The 13,166-nt window shown below is 34.2% G+C and overlaps 1 protein-coding gene across 1 annotated transcript in view; it reads left to right on the top strand.

Annotated features, from left to right (window-relative positions):
* Window positions 1-2,469, top strand: part of LOC103043656 (NACHT, LRR and PYD domains-containing protein 3) — a 31,112-nt gene extending 28,643 nt beyond the window's left edge. The window contains exon 17 of the mRNA XM_049462789.1: window positions 692-2,469. Coding sequence (XP_049318746.1) covers window positions 692-698 — 7 coding nt within the window. The 3' untranslated portion in view covers window positions 699-2,469. The remainder of the gene's footprint in view (window positions 1-691) is intronic.
* Window positions 2,470-13,166: the final 10,697 nt, after the last annotated feature.

Raw genomic sequence — 13,166 nt, 5'->3', positions numbered from 1 at the left:
CCTCCATTTGGAGGAATACATTCATATTGCATTCATAACTGGTCCATTGATATTGTTACAAAAGTACTGATAATACTGAATAATACAAGAAAAGACACTCAATGAATCTAGTTCTAGCAGTGTATAACATTGAACCAGAAAAACAAGAAGCTCAGTGCTACCAATACACTTCATTTATTAGCTGACATTTTAAAAAAGCTAAAGTATGGAAACCCATTCCCACCATCTTTTTTATTATTATTAAGTGAATTGCTATCTCAATATTTTGACATAATACATCATTATTTTGAGATAACAAGTCATTATTTTGAGATACTATCTCAATATTTTGAGATACTAAGTCATTATTTTGAAATAGCAAGTGTGTTTGCTTTTAGAAAAAAAAGGTTTGTTCCTCACAGAGACAGAAACAGGTGAGACCAAAAACGCAAAATGGAATTATTTTAGATATGTTTATTTAACAGAATAAAGCAATTTCAATATACATGCTGGTATTAACATTTTATTGGTAATGATAATGTTTTTATATATTATTTTATATATTTTATATATTTTATATATAAACTGTATATCCCACTTATTATTATTTTAATCTAGATTACATTTAAACAACAACTCCTAACTGCTGAGTCTATAGAGAATGTACTGTATGCTCCTGACTGATCACTGTGTTTTATCCTGTTTCTTTCAGAATTTAAGTGACCTGTTACGTCTAAGGGAAAGTTATAAGGAGGAAAATTCTATGAACATAGTGAACACACTTACATTTTGAAAATCTTGATACAATATAAACAATTAACAACAGATTTAGATATTGTATGTGGAACATGTAATCAGTTAGATTTTAAAATGTCAGTGATTACTCTGTGATTGTAAAAATTGTTAGAAAACTGAAGAATATATGTGATGCTTTTTATATATTTAATATAATATTAATTAAATTAATTTATTTTTATCCTTTTAGGAAAGATCTTTAAGAATATAAAGCTAGGCATCTGTCCAAAGTGATCTCTTTGTAAGTGCACTTAATGGTTATTTAAGCAATTCTGTAAATTAACCACTTTTATTTCCACAAATAATTAATATTCTTTATTTACAATTTACTTTTAAAAAATCTAATGGAATCAAATAAAATTGTTGTATGGCATCTCTCAAGCCCATTTTGAGGCACATTGTATGTATGTATTTGACAATGTATGTTTTAGGAACAAGATTTGATTTATTAATTGAGTAACATATATTAAAGAGTATTAAGTATTAATTTTAATAATACTCTTTATATCACAGTTTGTATAGCTGTATTAGATATGATGCTGTGAAGTATTATATATATGTAATAACATTTTGATTTGGATATTCACTGCTTCCACATTTGTGTCATTTAACCCCTGAATAAAAAAAAAATATATATTAGTTGTGTAATTACATAATAGAATTCCACTACGTGTTCCATTTGCATTTTAACACATTGAAAACATTTAGCTTCAGCACCAGATTCACCACCTTCATCATCATGCAAACTACTTTTCTCATTCTCATCATAAATATCTTCTTCATCATTATAATGCACACTACCTTCATTATCAATATCAAGCACAACATCTTTCTTATACTCGTCATACACCACCTTCATCACCCTTGTCATACACACCACCTTCATCGTCATCCTCATCTTCATCACTGTCTTCAGCATGTACACTGTTTTGAAAAAGTGTTTGGCCCCTTCACGATTTCTTATTTTTTGCATGTGTCACTCTTAAATGGTTTAGATCATCAACTTAATTTGAATATAAGTCACAGTCAACACAAGCTAATGCAAAAATATTTTTTTAAAGGAAGATTTTTTATTATTGGGAGAAAAAAACAAAACATACATGGCCCTGTGTAAAAACCTAATAACTAGTCGGGCCACCCTTTGCAGCAACAACTGCAATCAAGTATTTGCGGTAACTTGCAATGAGTCTTTCACAGACCTGTGGAGGAATTTTAGATCCACTCATAATTCCACCACATTGGAGGATTTTCCAGCATGAACCACCTTTGACTAGGCCACTTCAAAGTCTTCATTTGGTTTGAGAGGTGGACTTGCTGATGTGTTTTGCATCATTGTCCTGCTGCAGAACCTAAAGTCGTTTCAGTTTAAGGTCAAATAATGAAGTGGGCAAACACTTTTTCACACCACTGTACATTCCCTTCATCTTTTTTCACACCAATTTCCTCATCCTCATCATACACACCACTTTAGTCATCCATATCTTCATCAATATGCACATCAACATCCTCATCATACACATCACCGTAGTCCTCATCATAATTGACACCACCTTAATCATCATGAACATTGTTGTCTGAATTTCCTCCATATAGCAGTTTAGTCTCTGGGTTGTTTCGGTTCTTTCCTGCACTGTAAAAATTTGATGCATTTTGTAAAAAGAAACAATTAAAGTACTGTTTTAGTCAAATACAGAACATTGCTGTCTTTACGTATTTTCCCCTAAATTTCCAGTATTATATAAATAAAAAAATTAAAAAACTTTTAAACCCAACTACTAATTGGGAGACAGGCCACCGACCGCTGTGTGAATGGGAAAGCTCCTAACTGTCACACCGCCTCAGTCTCCTTCTACACTGTCGGACTCCATTTCCCAGAATCCCTCTGATTATGACGTCAACAGCACCCGTTCGTCTTCACCCAATCGCATTACACTCCGACGCTCTGATTCTCCCGTGTTCTGAGTTAGTTCCGGTTCATCTCTATCTGGCTCTGGTATTTAAGGCAGCAGTTTGTAAACAAACACCGCGAGGTATTGCTAACTTATGTTACATACTAAGCGTTTTCCTGTATATTGTTTTTGCCTTCTCGTTACGACCCTGTTTTCGGATTATCGGTTTCTGTCTTTTGTATTGCCCTTTCTGGATTTGATGTATGGTTGGACTGCTTCTCGGTTACGAACTCGGACTGTATTTTTGACTACGTTTTCTGTCATCTGTGAGATCACTGTTTGCCTGGCTATTCTGTGACGCCAGATAGTGAGGAGTGACGCGAGCCGAGTTAAAAATACAGACAGGTTTATTAGCAGGATGGCTAACAGACACTGCTAACAGAATAGCCAGGCAAACAGTGATCTCACAATACCTCGCGGTGTTTGTTTACAAACTGCTGCCTTAAATACCGGAGCCAGATAGAGATGAACCGGAACTAACTCAGAACACGGGAGAATCAGATCGTCGGAGTGTAATGCGATTGGGTGAAGACGAACGGGTGCTGTTGATGTCATAATCAGAGGGATTCTGGGAAATGGAGTCCGACAGTGTAGAAGGAGACTGAGGCGGCGTGACACTAACGCCAAGCTTGGAGCTGGTTCAAGAATAAAGTCCTGCCTTTCAGGAGAAACAGCCAATCAGTATGCTGGTTTTACAGAGGAGAGTCAGTCTGAGGGGGTACCCCCACCTCGCTGTGAGTTTTAGCAGCGGGTACAGCAGCAGCTGACGTTAAAACTAATATGCATACGGCGATTTTTCTAAGAGAAAGGTAATGGAGCTAACCATGTAATCTGTGATAGCTGGATTGAGATAGATAGTCAAGGTGTCACAGATGAGAAGGATGGACGTAAGTGCAGAAATATATATATTTATTACATAAACAAACTAGTAAACTAATAAACCAACCAAACAAACAAACAAAGGAGATAAACCAAAGTTAAACTAAATATAAAACTACAGAAGACTTAAACTAGTAAACAAGAAACTAACAAACAGCATGAGACAAGAACCAAACCTGACAAGACTACAAACTTTTTTATTCAAATGAATCATCAGAAGTAGTCAATTATAAGTTTAATACTTTTAATTTTCAATTAACCTCACTGTAATCTAGAGTTCTATAAATCCATATTCTGCCATTTTCAGCTTCTCTTCTGTGGTTAAAAGGGGGCTGTTCTGTGTGTGTGTGAGGTTTGTATGCATGTGACATCGCAGCCTGCTGTTCCCTGATTGGCTGGACGCCGCACGTCTGCCGGATTTATTTGAATATAGTTGAGCTCCACTGCTTTTTTACCCGAAGGAGGGGCTGCGTTCAACACAACCCAGCATGCACCATAGCATGAGGCAGGTCTGAATGGGATAATTAATTGTGTAGGTTGTAAGAGGCTGTCTTGACAAATTGTAAGATTTCAGCGACAGTAAAATTACTTTTTATTATTAAGATTACTGCTAAATAAAGCTGTCTTCTCCTTTCTTTTACAACTGATTCAGTCTGTTCTTTAGTCTTAGTTTTATTTACAACAAAGTTGTATGCATAGAAGAACTTAGACAATTTCAGCAAGCAGTGGTGAGCACCAGTTCCCTCTAGCAGGAACCATCCTAAGAGACCTATTTAGACACGTCATTAGCCCGATAGCTATATTAGCCACATAGCTGCAAGACTTTCACGTTTTCAAGTTCTTTGTATTTTCATTAAAAAAAAAAAAAAAAAAAACTAAAGTATTGTCACACTATCTGTGCCTTTCGCTAAATTTAACCTTGGTAATGTAGAGAGCAGTGTTAATTTTATTAATGAAAACTATAATTTTTTTTTGACAACCTATTTTTCATGACAAAAACGAGAGGAGAACAAAATAAAAATGAATACTTAAAAAAGGAAAACTATGACAAAATTCATTCAGCTTTTCATCAACTGATAAAAACTAAATTAAAATTAAAATGTCAAAGACTGATTAATTGGGAAATTATTTTGTAGTACATTATATTTTTGACCAGTGATAGGAACATATGCCTCACCACATGGCATTCTTATGACTGTAACTGTAATAGGCTGAAAAAAAGGATAAGTAAAAATAATAGGCATCTTTTTTCTAGTCTAGTCTAGTTAAAATGTAGGATAATTATCTTTCTACTTATTGTCTGTATTTACAGCACTTCAAAATGTTCATTTCTCCAGCTTTCAGCTGGCTGGGCTAGTGTGTGGTTTTCGTTTCACCCAGAAGATGGCGCTCTTAGCCTGCAGTGGCAATGAAAGTAACTACAGTCTTTGTAGCTTAATAGGATCAGAATAAACCTTTTGCCTCAGGCTGACAACACATTAACCTGTGTGTTGGTTTCTGTCTTGTCATTGTAGAGGTGAGAAATATTTGTTATACACATTTTTAGTGGTGCTACTGTTCACTGAAATCTTCATGAAACTCTGTGTCATGTTTTAGTGTGTTTTGAGTTGAGTTATAAGTGAAAGAGAAGATAGAACATGTGTTAGCCATTTAGCTTCAAACAGCCTGTTCTAATCAGTTCTGAAGTAGAACCTAGCTTTTTGTACTTTTATTGGTGCTGTAGCCCGATGTTTTACTAAAGTATTTAAAGCATTTGATACCATACATGTTTAAGAGTTTTAAAGAAGTGTAGTTTTATGATGTTAGGATTTTGTCGTAGTGTGTCAGCTACATAGTTTAGCTACTCCACTGCAGCAGAGAGACCAAGTGGTTCTTTGTATTGTGTTTTATGGTTAAATTGTGTTTCAAGAAAGATGTGTTCTAGGAAAAAATGTCAGCTACAAAATTAACTTCATATCTGAAATTTGCTTACTTATTTTGTATTATGGATTTCCTTAAAGTGATTTTGCGTGCTTAAAGGGTTTGAGGGCAATATAATATACTCTTGGAATATGGATTTAAATAAAATGCATCTAGAAAAGGCTACTAAGTATTTCATGTTTGTAAAAAAGCAAGTTTTTATTAAAAAACATGCAGTAAACTTATTCTTATAAGTAAAGTAGGTTCAGAATAAACCTTTTGCCTCAGGCTGACAACACATTAAAACACGTTGGGTTTTTTCTTGTCACTATACATATTCTTGGTGGTTCAACCTTTCTGCACCTCAAGATCATCTTGGTGTAAAGACAATAACTGGAAGAATCTGCTGTACTATATATTGTAACAGCTAGGAGGCAGTGTTGGCTTTCAGCACATGATTACTGATGGTTTTAATGGCTTTAATAGAGGAGCCAGTGCTAGTGTAGTTTCACATTACACCTTTAACAATTTGGAAGAGAAAATTTTCTAGAGAAAGAGAGAGCATATATTTCAGTATAAATAAAAAGTAATCTACCTTATTATTGTTATATTGCTATATAAATCCACTAATACATCACCAAGATTAATTAATTTATGGGGCACTAGATTGGTTTGGATAGTATTTTAATATACATTCAAAATGTCGTTTACACTGTATTTTAACCCAAAATAACAAGATGCAAAATTTGGGATGGCTTTTAGCTCTACTAGTGTCCCTCATTAAAATGACCTCACAACATCCTTAGTTAGTTCTTTACTATCATTCTAAACTCACATAGGTGTCCTTTACTTAGAGCAATTTTCTTTATTTAATTGAAACAATAGTGTTCCTTAAATTGCCCTGTAATTTTAAATTCACTTTTTACAGTGTATTGTCAGCTAATTCGATTTTACAGTGTAAGATCAGCACTTTCTCACAGATGCCCCTCTGCAGATTTCTTTAGTTTTTGCTTTTTTGTAATCCTGATATTTTTCCAAATATCAAACAAACTTTAATATCAGAAAAACATAACCTAAGTTAATATAAAAAGCATGTTTTAAAAGATAAATGTATATATTAAAGGAAAAATCTAGCCCTGTGCAAAAAAGTATTTGCCGCCTAAACCTAATAACTTGGTTTTGCCAATCTTGGGGGCAAAAAATGCAATTGAGCTTCACTGATAACTGGTAATTAGTCTTTCACATCTCTGAGGAGGAGTTTTGTTCTACTCTTCTTTACACAATTGTTTTAATTCAGCCACATTGGAGGGTTTTCCAGCATAAACCGGCTGTTTAAGATCATGTAACAGCATCTCAATCAGACTTTGATTGTCAGGTTGGGGTGCGGGAAGGACGAGGAGGCGGACGCAAACGCAAACTATAAACAAATTTATTAACAAAAATAAATACAAAACAAACATGGAATAACAAACAGAAACAAGGACGGAGGAAACAAGCAAAAACACGGAGCACTGACAGAAAGGGAGCACGGGAGAAAGGGAACACGGACTATAAACAGGAAACACCTGGGACTAAGGGACGGAGTTACAAACTGAACACAGGTGAGGGCAAAGAAACACTAAGGAACCAGGGTCACGTGGGAGACACACTCACAGGCACAAGCAGACGACAGGCAGAGAAAAAGTGAAGTAACACAGAAACATGACAACAGACAGGAAACAGTGCAAGGACGTGATATTGATTAGGCCTCTTCAAAACCTCCTATTTGTTTTAAAGCCAATCACTGGTGGACTTATTTTCGTGCTTTGGATCATTGTTCTGCTACAGAACCCAAATACACCTGAGCTTGAGGTCACAAACAGATGGCCGGACATTCTCCTTTAAGATTGTCTGATAAACAGCAGAATTCTTGGTTCCGTCTATTACAGCAAGTTGTCCAGGCCCTGACATTATATGTAAGTTTAAAGCCAGATGTAACAGGACACATATCTTCCAATAAGTTCCACTTTTGTCACAGCAGTCCAAAGAATATTTATCTTAAGTCCTGCACTGTAAAAAAAATGGTTTACCTGATTTGGTATTTGTAGTCACTGAAACAAGGAAGTGTAAATTACTATGCATTTACAATCAAAACCATGTCAGGCCAACACATTTTAGTGTGGTATTGTGCCAACTGTATTCTCTATGTTGTCTGAACAGGCAATTTTGTGTTACACAATGCTGCTTGGTTGTTTAAGTGTTTGCACATGTGCACTAAGGCACTAGAACAAATGCAGGGTTTTCCAGGGCAGCACAGCAGGGGCTCTGAACACTCGTCTTTCAGGCAGCTGCTGTAAGGTAAGCTAAGATATTTAAGACTTCTTTTATCCCTTACGGAAAGAAAATATATGTCCCAATATATTAACTGTCACTATATGGAATTATTTAATTTACTGGTTAATTGGAAAGATTTAACAAGTTCAATATTTTCCATGTATACAGTATGTGCTACTGATTAGTATGTGACTGAAAAAAAATCATATATTAGATAAAAAAAATACTGAAAATATAAAGACTAATATATAGTGTTATATAGTAATTAATATATTACAATATATTGAAAAATACATGAGGAATTGCCACTTTTCATATATTGTATATATGGAAATGTAATATATAAAATATATTTACTTATATATTGCTTAATTATATATTTAACCATATATATTACTATATAACTACTATATATTATCACATATATTGTGTTGTACTGAACGGTATATTTTACAATACACTAAATTATATATTTATGCATACATAAATATATAATTAAAGCTTGGATAGTTAGCCATAACTTATAACTTAAAGCTAGGTTAGCTAGTTATAACATACAAATTAAAGCTAGGTTAGCTAGAGATAACTTATATCTTAAAGCTTGGTTAGCTAGTTAAATTAAAGCTGGGTTAGCTAGTTAACTTAAAGCTAGGTTAGAGAGCCATAACTTAAAACTTAAAGTTAACTTAGTCTAGGTCAGCTAGTTAATGTAAAGCTAGGCTAGCTAGTTGAATTAAAGCTATGTTAACTAGTTAAATTAAAGCTAAGGTTGCTAGTTAAATTAAAGCTAGGCAAGCTAGTTAAATTAAAGCTTGGTTAGGTAGTTAAATTAAAGCTGTTAACTAGTTAAATTAAAGCTAAGGTAGTTAGTTAAATTAAAGCTAGGCAAGCTAGTTAAATTAAAGCTTGGTTAGGTAGTTAAATTAAAGCTGTTAACTAGTTAAATTAAAGCTAAGGTAGTTAGTTAAATTAAAGCTAGGCCAGCTAGTTAAATTAAAGCTATGTTAATTAGTAAAATTAAAACTAAGGTAGCTAGTTAAATTAAAGCTAGGCAAGTTAGTTAAATTAAAGCTAGGCCAGCTAGTTAAATTAAATCTATGTTAATTAGTTAAATTAAAACTAAGGTAGCTAGTTAAATTAAAGCTAGGCTAGCTAGTTAAATTAAAGCTATGTTAACTAGTTAAATTAAAGCTAAGGTAACTAGTTAAATTAAAGCTAGGCTAGCTAGTTAAATTAAAGCTTGGTTAGGTAGTTAACTTAGTCTAGGTTTGCTATTAAATTAAAGCTAGGCTAGCTAGTTGAATTAAAGCTATGTTAACTAGTTAAATTAAAGCTAAGGTAGCTACTTGAATTAAAGATAGGCTAGCTAGTTAAATTAAAGCTAAGGTAACGTTTAGCTAGTTAACGTAAAGCTAGGTAAATTAAAGTTAAGGTAGCTAGTTATAACACATAACTTATAACTTAAAGTGTGTAAACTAAGCAGTTTACCAAGAACACCTCACTATCATTTTTAAATTGCTAAAGAAAAACACTTAAGGTTAGCTTTATTATCAGCATAACCTGTGTTATGATTAGCTGCTGTTTGAATTAAGGACTCACCTGGCCTGGTAACTGTAGAAGGACTGCATGGAGGTTTCTGTTGGGTCAGTCAGTTATCCAGCTGGTTGACACAATGCTCACTGCATTTTTGTCTGGTCCCTCCGTCCAAGAAACGGGGGCATAAGTTACCAAAAACTGGACATTTTATTCAGTTCATTCAAGTGTCTTTTCCCCAAACATCATCCAAAGCATAGTCCCGCCCTATCACGCTGTAACTGGATGATACCTGTTTTTCTAAATCTTCTGCTCTTGAAGTCCAATCATAGATGTGTTTCCACAGAGTTGCCAGATTCGTGTTTTTTCTGCAATATCTGGCTTGTCTGAAAATCACTGGTTATTTTTTTAAACAGAAAATTACAATTTACGATCTTACACTTACGATCTAAGGAGAGGCAGGGTATTTCTGCAGGTTACAACTGAGAGAGAATACATTTACAGGAACTATTGTATGTGGTGATTCACTGACACTGACCATAGCAAATGCTTTATTCTTGCAATTATTAGATTGCAGGAAAATTTGATTAAAAAACATTGAACACATTATTAGTGATATAATAAAAATCTAATCTAATCTAATCTAATAATATATAATATAATAATATTCTTGTGCCCTTATACACATGTATAAAATGTAAGATTTTGGGCTAGGTCTGTATAATGTGTGTAGCATCTGGGAAAAAAAAACTAAATGTAATAACTTGTCAATCTTTGTTAAATTCACATTTTTAATATGCAAACATGAATATGACCGCTTTAAAAAGTAATTGTAGATGATGTAAATGTCAATGTATTTTTTTTCTTAGGTCTGTAACTGTGCAATATATGTTTTTATATTTACCAATATATAGACATATATGGTCCATGCATATATTACCCTATATTAACAATATATGTACTTTTTTCCATATATGAAAATGTAGTATTTAATATATTGCACTAAATATTTCAATATATTGCCATATATTATTGTTTCGTAAGGGCAGGGAAATAAGTGGAATTTATTATTTTTTTCTGTTTACTTTTTAATATCTTTTACAAAAGTTTACTTATTTTACAATGTCCTTCCTACTTTCAATCAAGTTTGTCATGAGCTCTTTAGTGAGTTGGTTAAGCTCCGTTGTGGCATTTGCTTTGTATTTGCTGTGGCCTTTTTAATATATAAAATAGGAACTCACACTGACCCACACAGTGTCATGTGACCTGTGACATAGAGCTTTCCCATGATGCATTGGGGTGCAGTTGAATTTTAAATTTGATTAAAAATTAAGGAATTGTGTATGGAAGATTTTTTCTGAGGTATTGTGGTGTTAGTTTGTGGTGAAATAGATGTTTGTGGGTTGTTGTTTTGTGTTTTTTGGTGTTTTTGGGTAATTCTGAGCAGTCACCATGAAGAAGTATAGCGTGCTTGGACCGTGCTTTAAAAGGCCCCCGTCTCCCAAGCCCTAATGTATTGGCTCTGTAGTCATTACTGAGCACTGGGAAACTGGTACTTATCTAAAGCATGTAATATCAAAAACACAAGGGAAATCTAATGGGAAAAAGTGGGTATTCAGGGAAATAAGTGGAATTTATTAATTTTTTTTTTCTTCTCTTTACTTTTTAATATCTTTTACAAAAGTTTACTTATTTTACAATGTCCTTCCTACTTTCAATCAAGTTTGTCATGAGCTCTTTAGTGAGTTGGTTAAGCTCCGTTGTGGCATTTGCTTTGTATTTGCTGTGGCCTTTTTAATATATAAAATAGGAACTCACACTGACCCACACAGTGTCATGTGACCTGTGACATAGAGCTTTCCCATGATGCATTGGGGTGCAGTTGAATTTTAAATTTGATTAAAAATTAAGGAATTGTGTATGGAAGATTTTTTCTGAGGTATTGTGGTGTTAGTTTGTGGTGAAATAGATGTTTGTGGGTTGTTGTTTTGTGTTTTTTGGTGTTTTTGGGTAATTCTGAGCAGTCACCATGAAGAAGTAAAGCGTGCTTGGACATGGCTTTAAAAGGCCCCCGTCTCCCAAGCCCTAATGTATTGGCTCTGTAGTCATTACTGAGCACTGGGAAACTGGTACTTCTCTAAAGCATGTTATATCAAAAACACAAGGGAAATCTAATGGGAAAAAGTGGGTATTCAGGGAAATAAGTGGAATTTATTATTATTTTTTTTTCTTCTCTTTACTTTTTAATATCTTTTACAAAAGTTTACTTATTTTACAATGTCCTTCCTACTTTCAATCAAGTTTGTCATGAGCTCTTTAGTGAGTTGGTTAAGCTCCATTGTGGCATTTGCTTTGTATTTGCTGTGGCCTTTTTAATATATAAAATAGGAACTCACACTGACCCACACAGTGTCATGTGACCTGTGACATAGAGCTTTCCCATGATGCATTGGGGTGCAGTTGAATTTTAAATTTGATTAATAATTAAGGAATTGTGTATGGAAGATTTTTTCTGAGGTATTGTGGTGTTAGTTTGTGGTGAAATAGATGTTTGTGGGTTGTTGTTTTGTGTTTTTTGGTGTTTTCGGGTAATTCTGAGCAGTCACCATGAAGAAGTAAAGCGTGCTTGGACCGTGCTTTAAAAGGCCCCCGTCTCCCAAGCCCTAATGTATTGGCTCTCTAGTCATTACTGAGCACTGGGAAACTGGTACTTGTCTAAAGCATATCATATCAAAAACACAAGGGAAATCTAATGGGAAAAAGTGGGTATTCAGGGAAATAAGTGGAATTTATTATTATTTTTTTTCTTCTCTTTACTTTTTAATATCTTTTACAAAAGTTTACTTATTTTACAATGTCCTTCCTACTTTCAATCAAGTTTGTCATGAGCTCTTTAGTGAGTTGGTTAAGCTCCGTTGTGGCATTTGCTTTGTATTTGCTGTGGCCTTTTTAATATATAAAATAGGAACTCACACTGACCCACACAGTGTCATGTGACCTGTGACATAGAGCTTTCCCATGATGCATTGGGGTGCAGTTGAATTTTAAATTTGATTAATAATTAAGGAATTGTGTATGGAAGATTTTTTCTGAGGTATTGTGGTGTTAGTTTGTGGTGAAATAGATGTTTGTGGGTTGTTGTTTTGTGTTTTTTGGTGTTTTCGGGTAATTCTGAGCAGTCACCATGAAGAAGTAAAGCGTGCTTGGACCGTGCTTTAAAAGGCCCCCGTCTCCCAAGCCCTAATGTATTGGCTCTCTAGTCATTACTGAGCACTGGGAAACTGGTATTTGTCTAAAGCATGTAATATCAAAAACACAAGGGAAATCTAATGGGAAAAAGTGGGTATTCAGGGAAATAAGTGGAATTTATTAATTTTTTTTTTCTTCTCTTTACTTTTTAATATCTTTTACAAAAGTTTACTTATTTTACAATGTCCTTCCTACTTTCAATCAAGTTTGTCATGAGCTCTTTAGTGAGTTGGTTAAGCTCCGTTGTGGCATTTGCTTTGTATTTGCTGTGGCCTTTTTAATATATAAAATAGGAACTCACACTGACCCACACAGTGTCATGTGACCTGTGACATAGAGCTTTCCCATGATGCATTGGGGTGCAGTTGAATTTTAAATTTGATTAAAAATTAAGGAATTGTGTATGGAAGATTTTTTCTGAGGTATTGTGGTGTTAGTTTGTGGTGAAATAGATGTTTGTGGGTTGTTGTTTTGTGTTTTTTTTGGTGTTTTTGGGTAATTCTGAGCAGTCACCATGAAGAAGTAAAGCGTGCTTGGACATGGCTTTAAAAGGTCCCCGTCTCCCAAGCC

Source organism: Astyanax mexicanus, chromosome 13 (genome assembly GCF_023375975.1).
Source record: "Astyanax mexicanus isolate ESR-SI-001 chromosome 13, AstMex3_surface, whole genome shotgun sequence".
Lineage (NCBI taxonomy): Eukaryota > Metazoa > Chordata > Actinopteri > Characiformes > Acestrorhamphidae > Astyanax > Astyanax mexicanus.
Note: the sequence above shows the minus strand (reverse complement) of the source record. Positions and strands in the feature narration are given on the sequence as shown.